At 27.1% G+C, this 17,279-nt stretch overlaps 1 protein-coding gene and 1 long non-coding RNA gene across 3 annotated transcripts in view; both read left to right on the forward strand.

Moving 5' to 3' along the window:
* The window catches only part of LOC107441871 (uncharacterized), a 129,722-nt gene extending 122,137 nt beyond the window's left edge, over nucleotides 1-7,585 (forward strand). The window contains exon 4 of the long non-coding RNA XR_006225915.2: nucleotides 7,518-7,585. This is a non-coding gene — a long non-coding RNA (uncharacterized lncRNA). The remainder of the gene's footprint in view (nucleotides 1-7,517) is intronic.
* A 5,810-nt stretch (nucleotides 7,586-13,395) lies between these two features.
* Nucleotides 13,396-17,279, forward strand: part of LOC107450166 (histone deacetylase 4) — a 50,378-nt gene continuing 46,494 nt past the window's right edge. For both annotated transcript variants that reach the window (XM_043048698.2, XM_043048700.2), the window contains exons 1-2: nucleotides 13,396-13,493; nucleotides 14,722-14,836. In XM_043048698.2, coding sequence (XP_042904632.1) covers nucleotides 13,448-13,493; nucleotides 14,722-14,836 — 161 coding nt within the window. In that variant the 5' untranslated portion in view covers nucleotides 13,396-13,447. The remainder of the gene's footprint in view (nucleotides 13,494-14,721; nucleotides 14,837-17,279) is intronic.

Here is a 17,279-nt window from a genome sequence, read left to right on the forward strand (position 1 = left end):
AAAATATACAATGTTGAAATATCTTTTCTTCTTGTGATAAAATAGAATTGCATGTTTTAGGCGATAACTGTAGTTCTAATAATGGTACAGAAAGCGCTCTTCGGTAGTATGTGTTTTCGCTGCATATTTACTAAAGCTACGTATTTACTATAAAAAAAAGTATATACTGAAAGTTATAATTTGCATGGAATTATATGTATATATAAGAATTTTTTAGTTGTGTGAAAAAAAATTTCAATTCACTTAAGGAGTGTTCGAGATTGGTGAAAAATAACCAAAAAGTAAAATTTACGTTTAGATAGAGTTTACCTAATCGAACCATTGGGACCATATTCCCTCCCCCACCTCCTATATATTGGACATCGAAAATCCGAATCTGCCCCCCCCCCAAAAAAAAAGTATGTTTATGTAGAAAAAGTACTTTTTTTTGTCTGATTTTGTAACTTACTATAGAGTCAGCACTAATTATTTAGCATATTTGAGGTCCTTCCTTCAAATCATTAAGATTGAGTCCTAGAATTTGAAAATCCGATTATCAGATCAAGTTAATCACGAAATTCATACTGTACTTAAAATGTTTGTTAACATGTTATACATGGTATATCTTATAAATAATTTTTAAAATATCATAAATAATATATCATGCGAATAATTTTTAATTATCGTATAGCGGTATATCGTATATTGCTGCTTTAAAGAACCAGCGATATTTCAGGATATAATGCCCATTTCTAGTGACTAGAGTTAATTACTCGTAACTTTCAACTACAATAGCTGTAACATAATTCTAAGTAACATTCTTAAGATTTTGATTAAATTTTACTACATAATTTATTAAACATCTAAAAGCTGCTTACCAAATATTTTTACAGCATAACCTTTTTTCCGAACATAACAGATATGGGAAATGGCTATTCTCTATTTACTGACGTTCGCTAGAAGGCAAAATTTAGTTTCAACACTGATTTTCTCAAATCCGGTTTATATGTTTGAATCTTAGTTCAGTCTGATATAGTAATTTTTTGAATAATCTATTCTCTTTATCTCTCTATTCCAAGTTTTACAAAATGGTGGGTAAAAATATTTTTTGTGATTATTAATTTCTATACGAGCTGTTTTATTTATTATATTCGTACTAAATGTTTTTAATTAATTTATTATTAAGTTATTATATTTAAAATTGTGATTATTAAGTAATGTTATTATTAAATAATTTTTATTTTTAAAACTTAACGTAATTTATTTTACTGGATAAAATTTTTAATTTAATTCAATATTACGTTAGATTTAAAATTTATCATGGAAATGTTTATCCTTTAGATTTGTATACCTTTGGCTTCCATCTTAATTTATAATAATTTATTTAAAAAAACGAAAACTTTAGTTTAGCGTAACATTATTGTAAGTTAAACATTTGTTTTCGAAAAATTACTTTTTACATTTCTAACACTTGACCTCTTTATTAACTTATTTTTGTGAACAAAAAAACTTATTTAACTTACATTATGATGATAAATTTAGAACTCTCTATCGAAATGTTTATTTTACCGATTTCTAACGCTTTGTTTTCTTATAAGTTTATAATAATTTGTTTAAGAGGACAAAAAACTTTAAATTAACTTAACAAGTTTAAATTTTGCTAATGAAATATTTATATTAGAATTGAGATTTATATACAGAATATTATCAAGCATTAGAAATCTAAGAGATTTTTCATGCTCTTCTTTCTTATTAATTTTTTAATTTTATATTAATAGAAATTTTTAAAAAAAAATTTAGAGTCATATTAATATAAATTTTTAATTTACTTTAGAAATATTCGCTCCTGAGATAAAACGCTTGAATTCCTTATTAGCGTAGCATTATATTAAGATAATTAAATGATCTAATTCGGTGTACTATACCCGACTTTATTCAAAGATCAAAACATTATCTGCTATAGAAAAGAATGAACTTGAGATATATGAAAATAGCGAAAGTAAAAGGTCAGAGGTGTCCGGTTTTCAGCCTTCCGTAAAGGTCGAAAGGTGTCGCTTGACCTAAAAAAAAACCTGCGGAAGCAAACTTTCTCCCCTGGAGCATTTGATATACTTTACGGTATGGCGAAAGAGCGGAAAAAAAGTATTACGATGAATTAATGTTGAGTAATTATACAAGTTTGATTATTTATTGGTTTATTTGCTAAAGTTATTGACATAGTTGTACTCTAGTAGTCTAACAAATTAATGCTATGGCCGTAAGTATATTTCTGCCAAATTAAAATATGATGGTTTTAAATTGATAATATGTTTTATATATAGCTTCCAAATGTTTTTGTATATTATAAATGTAATGTTCGATTCTTATTGGCATTTTTTCCAATAAGGTCATCGTGAAATAATGATTTTTAACAAATAATATGCTATTTTCATAACTTATACGAGTCTGTAGCAGTTATTTATCACTGTTTAGTTTTGTGTCCATTTAATGTCCAACAAGTATGGAAATTGCACAAAAAGTCAATCTGAAGAAAAGAAGGAATTAGGTAAAAATAGAAGTGTTTGACCCATTTATTAGTTTTATTACACGATATTAGATTAGTCATTCCAACGTTTCATTTTTTGGGAATACATCCTGTTATAAAGATCTAAAAATTGAAAATTATTCATTCTTTTTAATGATTTTATTGGAGGTATTAAAATTTCGTCTAATAACCTACTTTTTGATAAGTTCATAATTTTTTTAAATATTTAAAATATTTGACCATTTTAAAGTAAAAATCATCAGTTTTTACCAAGATAATAAAGATTGTATAAAGCTAAAGCATTGAAATTTTAAATATATGTAATAAAATAGCAACTTCGAATTTATTAAAAATAATGTTAAATTTAACATGCTGAGTGATGGCATATTTATTTATTTATTAATTTTTTTTTTGGAGAAAAAGTATAAATAACCTTATAATCGTTATAAAGAAAAATTACTTTTCAACGTATTTTGATATTAGCTTCCTTTTGAGTTCCCGGAAAGCTTTAAAATACATAAAAATTGTAACACTGACCTTTTCTTTTTTGTAGCGTATTAATCATTTAAAAAGTCCAGTCGTTTATTCATGTATGTTAGTTTTAAAATATCAATTGATGACATAGAAAAAATTATATCCAAGGTCTTTAAAAAAAAGTATTTAACTGTGTACAAAGAATGATTAGAGAGAAATTTGAAAACGGACTGCATAATAGCATTTAAAAATAGAAACGAAACTTTCCTGAAAATATTTTATATTTATTTCCACGCGGAGAAAGAAATTCTAGTTAGATTATGGTACTTTATGTTAATGACATTTCTGATGAAAAAAACAACATAATTCTGGTTAATAAAACCAAAATATACGATGTTCAAACCATTCATTTGGTAATTTTTCCGTTCACATGGTAGTGATTTACCTTAAATTCCGTTTTTCAAAATTATGGTTCTTATTACTACTCATTAAATAAAAAATACACAGCTGAAAGTAAATTTAATCTAATTTTTATGCCATTCTGTAAGATATCATGATAAAATAACTAAAATCTCATTTACCAAATTTTATCACACGTTATAAAATCATATTTTATTGTTAATTTTTCCAAATTCATTACCAAAGTGCCCATAGAACCAGGAACGCGGTAAACCTTACCATATTCTGGTAGTTATGACAATATTCAGTGCAGTCTTTAAGGAAAAAGTTAATCCTATATTTAAATATTACATTTGAGCGAGTTAGATGTATATGTTAATCGCTTCGTTGATAGAAAACAATCAAGGAATAAATTTGAATCCCATTCTGGCATTTTTCTTTGTTTCGCTGCCTTAGTATCTGCTATAATTGATGATTTAGTTTTTTATCGTATAAAGGTAATAAAAATATAGTTATTGCCGTATTCTTGTCTTAATAATAATGTACACTGTTCAATTGCATTATTCTTAGTTAAAAAAGTGCTTTTACTTCTTTGATTGTGAAAAATGAATTTATTGTGAAATCTCCTCGTAGCTCTAAGTGAAAATAACCCTATGTCGAAACAATTTCTTGTAATGTTTATTCGGTGAATTAAAAATTCTGGCCAAAATATTTGAGAAAACCTACTTTCTTGCATTCTATGTAAAGTTAACTTTTTTCTATTAAGTTATGAAATTTGTAATGATGTCTGAGCTTTTGTATTATTCAGATAGAATAATTTGATTTAATCTATGGTTACATATTTATTACTTTCCAAGCAACTTATCATATGGTTCTCAATATTAATATTTTGTCTTTGATTTACTTAGGTGGTTTTGCGTGGTTCGTATTACGAGCTCATGAAAATAGTGTTGATCGGATTTTTTGATAAATGACAACAAAAATAATGAACTGCAGATTAATAATTAATGCGTTTATTATAAACAGCGCATTGGTCAGTCTCTGTAGACGCAATGAAACCAACTAAGAAAAAACTTTTTTTCTAATTAATGTAGGTGGCGCTACTGGTACAACATACATACCGGCTTCAACACTTTTTTACGTACACATATTTACGTTATGAAAAGTTGATAAGCATCCAGTAACGTGTTTTTGTATAAATTTTGTGCAATAAGTGATTATGTCGCGAAATCATATTATTGTGGTATCAACCTCGCTGCTTTTTCTTGACAGATCGCACATTAAAAACATTATTATTAACTTTAAACATCATTTTGTATTCGAATTATATAATTTTTGTTATGCCATACAAGAAAATTAATTTAATTGTATTCTGTATGTAAATTAACCATGAACTAATATTTTAGCTAATTTTTAAAGAAACTTTTCACTGCAACTAAAGTTGAACAGTGTGGAACTTTTGATATATCAGTCACAGATTTTTACATACTTTTTTGCAATTTTGATTGCTCGAGGGCCGAACCTTCGTTAATTAGTGCAGACGATAATTCTTAGTACGAAATCAAATACAAAACTTTCTTTGTGTAAAGATACCTTTTATTTGATCGAGTTTTGACCCTTAAAATAGAGGGGATTGCCGCAATTCGGAAAATATGGTCTCAATAATTTAGTCTAGAAAACGATCTTAAGTTAAGGATTGAAAGTTGACGAGATATGGAGGAATACTTTTCGTATTCCTCCATATCTCGTAAAGTTTTTAAGCAAAACGAATGATTTTTTCCTTCAATTATAAAATTCGCTCATACCAAGTAAATTCCATGTAAAAATTAATTTTCAATAATGGTTTATTATTGATTATTATTTAGTAAGAGTTGAAATAATTTTGAATTAAAAGGTATATAAACTCTTAAACCATAACTGTAACTATTTAAGCAAATTCGTTCAAAATTTGTATTTACTCTACTGCTGCAACCTCTCTTCTACTGTTACCTAAGAAAAACAACAACCTTTCTGTTTATAATTCTGAATCATGATCCAAGTAATATATCTAGTTGATTTTTCGAGAAATTTGATATTAAAGCTATTTGTATCTTGGAAAAATAAAAACATATATATTTTTTCAAAAATTTGACCTAGTAAAAAAAATAAGTAATAATAATATCCTAAAATAAATCATTATGTTGATCACGTCTCACTGATCTATTTCCTGATTAAAAAAAAGTATACTAAATTCGTCAGTTTATTAAAAGAGAAGCCGCCCATGTCTTAATATGTCACTCCAATATGACCAAAAGCAATAATAACTCTAGAATCAAAGATACCTCGCAGTATCACATTTTCTTCTTCTGTTATGCAAGAAAAAACAACAGCCTTGCTGTTATTTACTTCATTTTTTTTATCCCGGTGCACGTGTGTTTGCATTGTTATAAATGAATTCCGGTGTTGCTTACATTCTTTTTATGTAATTCTGAAACGATGAATAGAAATGAAAATAAAAATAAAAATAAGAGAAAGACAAACGTGGCGAAAAAACGTGATATTCGAACAAGAAAGAAAACAAGCAGAAGGCACGTCATTATTCGGCACACCCCCTAAAAACGTACGTCTCATTAATCAGCTTTGTTTGTTCTATTTAATATACTGATAAAAACAAACTCAGTGCGATTAAAAAAGGACATATTTTAGTCTCCTATGCTATCTATCTCATGCTACTTACAAATAAAATAGAAACGAGAATGATTGCAAAAGAGGCTCATTTTTATCTAATCAGTGTTCTTTGGCGATAATGTGAGATCTATCCTGCGTCTGCCATTGAACTTCTGTGGTTATCAGGAAAGTACGGCGAGAAATGGCGAAAGATCCATCATAAATATATTTGTTTTCTGAATGTGTGCCAGAAAATTTGAAACTACGCATCATTTGCTAAAAATGCTATTTCATTTAATGAAATCTGTTGAAAGTACAAATTCATTATTAAAGTTGTGTTGTTTTATGACAAAGTATATAATTACGTAATAAAATCACTTTCCTGTTTAAATATAGCTATGTGCATTTTAGATTATTTTTCACAGTATATGAAAGTTTTAAAACATTAATTAAGGAGTGATTATGTCTAGGTTTTTTTAATTACTGTAGTACTATAATAGTGTCATAAGCGCACGGCTTCGCTGAACAATTTTATATTCATTAATAAGATGTGTGCATTAACAAAATAATTTCAAATTTGGTTACAAATTAAACAAAAATTAAAATAGTCAAAAGTATACCTAACTCCATTAGCAATTTTTTATAACTATACTTGGCTTGCATTTTACTTACTCATTGGTATTTGAATATGTGCAGTTACTTATTGATATTCATTTTATTAACTATTTAATTTAAACATTACTTTTAATAGTTATTTTTTTAATTAGTTCCTAGTAAATTTTGTTTGGGTGCAATTGTAAAATTTTGTTCAAAGTGCACGTAAAACATATTTCTTTGTTCAGTTTCGATAAAAAAAATCTGCAAAAACAATGAAATAAAAATTAGCATGCAAAACATTTAGTCATTATCGTTTAAATTAATTCCTTTTCTGTTTCCCGTCTGACATTTCTAAACTAAGTCCTAATAAGTCTGATACTTCTACTTCCTCAGTGACGCTCAACTTTAGATTCCTTAAAATCTTTGCAATTTTAACCAATTGCAATTTTTTTCCTATTATTTTATTATAAAATAATACTGCGATCTCCCGTTTGTTTTCTTTTTCTAAAAATAAACTTAAATAGTTTTAGAAAACCCAATATTTCTTTTGAAGTACGTATAACACAGAAAAGAAGGCCAATAAAACCTAAATATCTTGCCGCATTTGTTTTCTCAGAAAAAAAATTTTTTGTTGTTGTTAAATATTAAAACAAAATTTTACATGCTTCATTACCTTTTATAAGATATACTTGGGCATCGTAACTTAAATAGCCAACTTAAAAGCTTACTATTCGGTAAATGAATGTAACATTTCATATCATTTATAACAATTATCTTTTTGTTTTGTATACATATATTATTGGCATTTTTGTAACAGTTGAATAAGGAAATTTTTGTTTGTGTTGTGTTTAACTGTATTTCAAAATTATGCTTATATTGGGTTTTTTTCTCTTTCCAGAAAATCTTGGGCATCACAATACAATGGAGATTAATAATCACTTTAATCACCTTCAAAGAAAGGGTATGTTTAATTTTCTTTCCCTGCTTATTTTTGAATTCTTAAAATGCAGTTGTTGAATTATATTTTATTTTGTTTCGTGCAGAACTTCTAGTGTTTCATAAATGTTCCATTTCAATCGAAATACTTCAAAGACGAAAAACGTTCGCAATCACAAAAGTGAAAGCGTGGGAAAAAAACATATATATATTTTTAAAATTTTTTATTATTTTTATTTCTCGCTTTTTGTTCCGTTGAGGCGTGCGTTTCGCGTGATCGAAACGTTATGTTAGCTGACTGCATTTGATTATTTGTGAAGAGTTAGACAATTTATTAAGCTATTGTCTCTTTCCTTTAAAAGATTATTTATTTAGATGCTTTATAATGGTTAGTAGAGTTTGAAAAGCACATTCACTTTCATTTGTATTTCATAATAGAAATGTTTAACTTTAATAAGATGTGAAGTTTTACTGATATTGGTTATTTAGCTTTATAATTTAAGCAAATAATGTAAATTATGCTTTTTTTATAATTTTCCAAACATAAAACTAATCTGTCGAAATAGATTTTTAATTTGTAGAAATATCATGAATATGCATTTACCGACAAAACTAGACATATTTTAAAGGAAATTTCCCGATTTAAGTTTTTTTTAAATTTAATTTCTCTCATTTTCAGAGAAAAATTAATAAAGTGTTTTTCAGTAGTTTCTAGCAAACACAATATCATGAATTGCTTATTTAATTGCTTTGCTTATTTAAAGTTTTTAGATACCTCATGTAGCAAAACTGGTAGAAATAGCATTTTATTTTATTTGTACAAATAATAATGTGAAATATTTTCAATTTTTATTATAGCTGTGATATATTTTTGATCTAAAGTCTATTTATTATTATATCATATAAATTATAATAAAAAGTGAGAATGGATTATGAATCTGTGATACCGAAATAGGTATAAATATAAATTATATTACTAAAAAAACATTCATGCCATTTGGTTTTTAGGCGTCGTAGTTCGTCTTCAGTTAATGAACCTTAATCGTTAAATAATCGATTATTAATACTTTTTTTTGACAAATTGATTTTATTTCTATGATTTTAAAACAACTGAGTGCATTTGATCATTTAGTTTTTGTCCTGTTAGTTAAGAAAAACATAATAGTTCAAGTTATTTTTGCATAATGAAATTTTTATAACTAAAATTTCTTTGTTTGTATCCTCCAGCTCCAAAGATTGTAATTTAATGTCTTTATTTTCAATGTATTATATAATATTTTATTTATGGATTAGAGATAATAAGCTAAATTAATAAAACATTGTACAAACGTCTTGCCGAAATTTCTGCCTCATTTAGCCTTTGTAATTATCATAAGAATTATGTAGTAAATAAAAAAAAATTTAATTAATACTGTTATACAACTAATACACTAGCAGTATTACCAATTTCATGTTGAAAATATATATCTATTTAATAAATGTGTAGCGATCAACTGAACATGTTTAGATCGAAAAATATTTTTTTTTCAATATTTTCTTGCTTATCTTAATTCTCACTTTCGCTAATTTCATGCTGATACTCAATTAATTCTAAAACCTTTTATAACTATTTCTTTATTTATTAAAAGAAATTTTTTTCTTCTCCTTGTATTATTTTCTGGTCTAATTTAGCTTTATCCATCCTGATTGATACTTTAAGTAGGGGAGAGTGGGGTCAATTGTAACATTTTTTACTTAACTATTTTTAACTAACAAAAAATCCAATATATTATTAGTGTTAATTGATAGACGAGTAAAGTAGACTATCCTCAACTAGAAAAAAAAAACCTTATTTTAAATGTTATTATAATAGTTATTAACAATTTTTGACAGTCGTTCACTTGTTACAATTGTCCCCACTTACGGGGTCAATTGTAACAGTTCATAAATTCAACTAAAACACAGTTAATTATACATATTATCATAGTTGTGATATATTTTTTTATTGATCAAGTGATAGTAGTGATATTTTAGGAGTAAAAATAATAATGAGCAGAGACCTAGAGGGTTAAACTTTTAACTTTAAGGGGTTAAAAATTTTAATTTATGCTGTGAAANCTAGTGTTAAAATTTGGAAATGTACCCCTTTTGTAAAACTAACAGGTATTTCTTATTGTCTGTAAATTCAGCAAAATTTCGATTAAAATATTTAATAGTAACTTTTACCATCTAGTGTTAAAATTTGGAAATGTACCCCTTTTGTAAAACTAACAGGTATTTCTTATTGTCTGTAAATTCAGCAAAATTTCGATTAAAATATTTAATAGTAACTTTTACCATCTAGTGTTAAAATTTGGAAATGTACCCCTTTTGTAAAACTAACAGGTATTTCTTATTGTCTGTAAATTCAGCAAAATTTCGATTAAAATATTTAATAGTAACTTTTACCATCTAGTGTTAAAATTTGGAAATGTACCCCTTTTGTAAAACTAACAGGTATTTCTTATTGTCTGTAAATTCAGCAAAATTTCGATTAAAATATTTAATAGTAACTTTTACCATCTAGTGTTAAAATTTGGAAATGTACCCCTTTTGTAAAACTAACAGGTATTTCTTATTGTCTGTAAATTCAGCAAAATTTCGATTAAAATATTTAATAGTAACTTTTACCATCTAGTGTTAAAATTTGGAAATGTACCCCTTTTGTAAAACTAACAGGTATTTCTTATTGTCTGTAAATTCAGCAAAATTTCGATTAAAATATTTAATAGTAACTTTTACCATCTAGTGTTAAAATTTGGAAATGTACCCCTTTTGTAAAACTAACAGGTATTTCTTATTGTCTGTAAATTCAGCAAAATTTCGATTAAAATATTTAATAGTAACTTTTACCATCTAGTGTTAAAATTTGGAAATGTACCCCTTTTGTAAAACTAACAGGTATTTCTTATTGTCTGTAAATTCAGCAAAATTTCGATTAAAATATTTAATAGTAACTTTTACCATCTAGTGTTAAAATTTGGAAATGTACCCCTTTTGTAAAACTAACAGGTATTTCTTATTGTCTGTAAATTCAGCAAAATTTCGATTAAAATATTTAATAGTAACTTTTACCATCTAGTGTTAAAATTTGGAAATGTACCCCTTTTGTAAAACTAACAGGTATTTCTTATTGTCTGTAAATTCAGCAAAATTTCGATTAAAATATTTAATAGTAACTTTTACCATCTAGTGTTAAAATTTGGAAATGTACCCCTTTTGTAAAACTAACAGGTATTTCTTATTGTCTGTAAATTCAGCAAAATTTCGATTAAAATATTTAATAGTAACTTTTACCATCTAGTGTTAAAATTTGGAAATGTACCCCTTTTGTAAAACTAACAGGTATTTCTTATTGTCTGTAAATTCAGCAAAATTTCGATTAAAATATTTAATAGTAACTTTTACCATCTAGTGTTAAAATTTGGAAATGTACCCCTTTTGTAAAACTAACAGGTATTTCTTATTGTCTGTAAATTCAGCAAAATTTCGATTAAAATATTTAATAGTAACTTTTACCATCTAGTGTTAAAATTTGGAAATGTACCCCTTTTGTAAAACTAACAGGTATTTCTTATTGTCTGTAAATTCAGCAAAATTTCGATTAAAATATTTAATAGTAACTTTTACCATCTAGTGTTAAAATTTGGAAATGTACCCCTTTTGTAAAACTAACAGGTATTTCTTATTGTCTGTAAATTCAGCAAAATTTCGATTAAAATATTTAATAGTAACTTTTACCATCTAGTGTTAAAATTTGGAAATGTACCCCTTTTGTAAAACTAACAGGTATTTCTTATTGTCTGTAAATTCAGCAAAATTTCGATTAAAATATTTAATAGTAACTTTTACCATCTAGTGTTAAAATTTGGAAATGTACCCCTTTTGTAAAACTAACAGGTATTTCTTATTGTCTGTAAATTCAGCAAAATTTCGATTAAAATATTTAATAGTAACTTTTACCATCTAGTGTTAAAATTTGGAAATGTACCCCTTTTGTAAAACTAACAGGTATTTCTTATTGTCTGTAAATTCAGCAAAATTTCGATTAAAATATTTAATAGTAACTTTTACCATCTAGTGTTAAAATTTGGAAATGTACCCCTTTTGTAAAAGTAGCAGGTATTTGTTATTGTCTGTAAATTTAGCAAAATTTCGATCAAAATATTTAATAGTAACTTTTACCATCTAGTGTTAAAATTTGGAAATGTACCCCTTTTGTAAAACTATCAGGTATCTGTTATTGTCTGTAAATTTAGCAAAATTTCGATTAAAATATTTAATAGTAACTTTTACCATATAGTGTTAAAATTTGGAAATATACCCCTTTTGTAAAACTAACAGTTATTTGTTATTGTCTGTAAATTTAGCAAAATTTCGATTAAAATATTTAATAGTAACTTTTATTATCTAGTGTTAAAATTTGGAATTGTACCCCATATTTTTACTTCAAGTGTTTTTAAATAATTACCATATTTCTTCAAGAAAGAAAAAAATGTGTAAAGAGTCACGGAAAATTGTACTACAGAAATTGGTGACTGAACTCAGTCACCGATTTCTGGTGCTTTTATAAAATTTCTGCGTGAAGGGTTTAAATTGGATCCAGGTTAATTAATAACTCGCTGTCAAATCCATGCTTAATAAAATTATGGTGTGGGAATTTTCTTCTTTTTATTTTCGCAAGGTGGTTAGCTCTACGTCATATCTTGCGTCAATGCCCTGTCCTCGGTAGTTTTACATACAACCTCTTCAAGAAACGAGTTGGAAAAACGAGAACTTCTGATAAGGCTCTACTCCATTGTATTTCTTAGGTGGCCATCAATTTTCTTTAGCACTTGTGGTGTTTACAACTCGCCGGATATATGTCCTTGATTTGCACTTAAAATAAACGTTCTTTTCCCTTGATTGGTTTCAAAGACCTCCTTCATTTTAAAAGTGCTTCATTCGCTATTTATATCAGAATGCGATTTAAATATAAAAATGTATGTTAATATTTTAGTCGTAAATATTTTATCGCGAAAAAGTGCGTCGCATAGTTGCATTTAATTTATTTAGTTTATGAGCACATTCTATTCTTTAATCTATTATTAATAATACTTCTAATTCTTTATTTCTTCGATCATGTAAGGGGGCAATATTATTTAGTTCACCGTCCGAAATGTAGTGAATCGTCATCGAGCTTGATTTTTTCCATACCTATACCCTTTCAATCATCTGAAATGCTTTCAGAGTATTTAAGGAAAAATTATTATTATTATTTGTTAAAATAGTAAAATAATTACTTATGATTTCAATCTATAATATTTTTTAAAAATGAAACTTTTGTAGATTTAGGGCTGCACAATGGGCTATCGGGAATGATCTGGGATACACCCTGAGTACGATCGGAAGACACGTCCTCGCGATTTCGATCTTCTACAGATGGGATGGCCGCTTTGGTAGCCCGACGACCTGCGCGAGAAGTTGAGCACTACGTTTAGTAGAGCAGTTTAACGAGGAACGATACCGTGCACCCTTAGTCCCTGCGCAGGCTAATCAAAGTGGTCACCCACCCGCTTACTGACCACAGCCAGTGACTCTTGACTACTGGGAACCGTGTCCTGACGATCAGTTCACTGCGGGACGATAGACTTTAATAAAGCACTTTCATAGACATTAGAACATTCTCCCCTTAGTTGAAACGATTATTACATTTAAAACCTTTAAAAAAACACTGTTATGTAGTTTTTTTTTTAATTGCTTCGTTATACAGCTAATGATTTTTGTTAACCTGTTTAAATCAAACACATAAGCATTACATCTTTCTACATCATCTTATAGGAATATTTGGACCAACAGAGAAAGTTGGAAGAGGAACAGAAAGAAAGGAGAGATATGGAAAGATTAGAACAGTTGAAGAAAAAAGAAAAGCACGAACAAAGTAAATAATGAAATCCTAAATAATTAAAAGTAGCTATTAGTTTAACGATATATTTTAAAAATAATACCTATTTATTTGTTTAAAAGTATGACGATACATGTTAATACCTTGACTTACGGAAAATGTTGAATATACTGTAAAAATTTCAGATCAAATCACGGTATAAAGTGTCGGTACTTTTCACCACAAAGTACATTTTTACCAAATCATGTTATGGAACAAAAATCTGATATATAGCAATTTTTACAGTAATTACAGTGAAATCACTGAAGCACTCTAATTAAATAATAAATATTATGATGTAATTATATATACAGTGCATACGATGACTATCGTCATAGATAAATTCGTGAATATTATCGGTGATAGTTATTATTTTATAACCGTCGTTGAACAGCCGACCCAAGTTCATGGGTTTACGACTACTACCGTTCAACTCCTTAGCCTTGTAATTTTGAACCAATCCAGAAGACAAGGAAACTCCTGGATCAGTACCCCCAGAGGTATGATTTTGTTGTGGGAACATGGAGGACTTTGAGACTCGACAGATTTAACGTGCATCAGTCACCATTTACTACACGGGGAGTCTTCGGCCGGCGAGGATCGAACCCACGACCTCTTGGATATGGGCCCAGCGCCCNTACGAAAATGTCTTATTGTCGGCAACGAGAAATCCAGAATGTAACTCTCATAATTAATAATATTTTTTTTTTGGATAACGAAAAGATTGACCAAAGCAAATTTGTTGTTATTCATTAAAATAGAGAAAATGTCGTAATATATCATGAGATATCAATATTTCTAGACGTTTAGTCGCGCTATTAAAACTCTGATATCAACTAGCCGTAGTAGCTATTATGAGTATAACACCTTGCTTTTTAAGTACATTAAATACATGATCAAAATAATGAATGAATCTAAAATATTTAAATATACGTAGATATGTTGGCTAAAAAAAACAACATATATTAGGGTTTAAACTATCGGATTTCTATCGGCGTTTTAACTATCGGATTAAACCGGCCGCAACTATCGGACGTATTTATGTCTTATAAAGTTTATTCTTCTAAGTTTTCTTTGAGCATTCTGTAATTTAAATTAAATTCTTCCATAAGCTAACCTTTTAAAATAAATTCTGCCAAAATCAATAGTTGTATGCTAAAATATGATTTTTTAACGTAAACTTTTGTTTGGAGCTATACTAAATGATCGTGTGAAACTCTCTTAGGTGCAATAGCCTCTTCCGAAGTCAAGCAAAGGCTCCAAGAATTCGTATTAAACAAAAAGCAACGTGAAGCTGCTGTTAACAGTACTAACAAATCTCCCTCCAGCTATAGAAATTGGTAAGCAGTTGTAATTTATATTTTAAAAAAATCTAATGATTTATTTTAATTTGTTTTAAAATAGTAGCTAATTGGTATATATTGATAATTATAGAATTTCTGAACATGTATGGTTTGTTTGATTTACGAATGATACCCCTCCTAATAAATATGCATTAGATTACGAGATTGTATATAAAATTAGTAATGATGTGTTTTCATTTTAACGTATTTTGTAATTTGTAAACTTATAATTTAAAGAGGTATTTCTTTCATAAATGATTATTTCTTGGTAATTTAACTTGGTATTTGGTAATTAATTAAATGGTTCTTTTTAACCTGCAAAGTAATTTTGGTAGTGTGTTGTAAATAATTGTTTGCCTCCTAATTTGTATTCTCTCCACGAATATTAAATTGAATAAATAAATATAATTTTAACAAAACGGACCTTTAACAAAATATCTTTTCATTAAAACGGACCCTTNCTGTTTGGTAATTAATTAAATGTTTTTTTTTAACCTGCAAAGTAATTTTGGAAGTGTGTTGTAAATAATTGTTTGCCTCCTAATTTGTATTCTCTCCACGAATATTAAATTGAATAAATAAATATAATATTACTACTTATTTCAAAAAATTTCTCTGAATAATTAAGTTTCATAATCGCGTGTAGAGATATTTTGATCCTCGTATAATGATGGAGAATGTGAAACAATATTAAGCGCTCAACATTATGGCTATTTTGTTAGTTATTGCAATCACATTTTTCATAATGCGCTAAGCCTTGTAAATCTCCTTCATATTTTGAAGCTTAAGAACCTTAATTTGTTAGTAAAAAAATCAGAACTATAACGTTAAGTTATCATTTAAATTTATCAATTGCTGTGCAAAAATGTTCAAGAAAGAATTGCAGAAAACGATTTATTTATTATGTTTTAACCTTTGTGCACTTATGGTTGAGTTTTAAATCTAACTAAATGAAGTTTTATTTTAAGTCAAAATATCTAAAAAGTTTCTCAAGTATGTCATATTTTTGTTCTTTAAAGAAATTTAATATGCAGTAGTGATTTTCAATTTTAAAAAAATCTGCTGTAAAAAAATTAATAATTGGTAAAAATAATTTTTTAGCAATAATCAGTAGTTTACAAAAAATACAATAGTTTCAAGTTTAAAAAAAATCAATATCAATAGGTAAGTTAAAATTATATTTTTAATTAAATCCATAAATTCAATGTATAAAATATTTTTACATTTTCTCCTATTTTGATATCTTTTTTAGAGGAAAATCGAGGCAATGTTAACACATTTATCCATGTGTCCCTACTAAGCTATATGGGTGCAAAGATGCTGAAAAATTGCACAATTAGTGCATAACTTTTATTTTTCCACAAAATGTCTTCATTTCCAATGGTTTTTTTACCCACCCCATGCAATTTCACATATTTTTATTTTTATTTTTTTTAATTCTTGAAAATGCCCTTAGCAATTTACATATTATGATCCTATTTAGTTTATTTAAAATCTTACGGTTATAAATTTTGCAATTAAAAAAATGAAAATTAAAAGTTTTTTTTTTCTTTTTTTAGTTGTTTTCTAGGTCATCCAAAACCTATTCCTATAATTTCAATAACTTGCTGCGTCCATGACGTCGGATAACTTTTAAAATTGGAATTATTGGAACATAATTTATAGAGTCCTATTTTATGTCAACAAGGCCTGTTATTTATGATTAAATTGAATATCATAATATATATCAGGGGTCTGTTTAAAAGAAATTTTGATCCGTTAACGGACCTTTAACAAAATATTTTTTCATTAAAACGGACCCTTCACAAAATAATTTATCTTTTAATCGGACCCTTCACAAATTAGTTTATCTTCATTATAGTTTTGCTAATTGAATAAACCCTTCCGGAGGGGGGAGACAGAAAAACGGTTCGAAACGAACTAAGTTTTCCAAGTTTCTCTAATTTTAATTTCCAAATGTAGTATTCTAAGAAAATATTTCTATATCTACAAACATCGTGTGCACATTCTTATTGATATTAAATGATAATTTTTTCTGTAAATAAGTAATTGATCAATTTATAAAATAAATTGATCAATTCATAAAATAAATTAATAAAATATAATGTAAATAAAAATTAATTTCTGGCAATATTTTAAATTAAAATATTATAAACTTACGAATTGTTTAAATTTACTTAATGCGTGATACTTAACTAAGTTGTGATACTTAATGTGATACTAAGTGATACTTAACTAAGTTGTAATATTTAAAATATGTCAATTGAAATTATTAAAAATATGAGTGATTTTGTTTCCATTATCAGGGGTCTGTTTAGAAGAAATTTGGGTCCGTTAACGGACCCTTCACAAAATATTTTAACTTAAAAACGGACCCTTCACAAAATATTTTAACTTAAAAACGGACACTTCACAAAATGATATCCGATTTTATATTAAC

Source organism: Parasteatoda tepidariorum, chromosome 5 (genome assembly GCF_043381705.1).
Source record: "Parasteatoda tepidariorum isolate YZ-2023 chromosome 5, CAS_Ptep_4.0, whole genome shotgun sequence".
Taxonomy (NCBI): domain Eukaryota; kingdom Metazoa; phylum Arthropoda; class Arachnida; order Araneae; family Theridiidae; genus Parasteatoda; species Parasteatoda tepidariorum.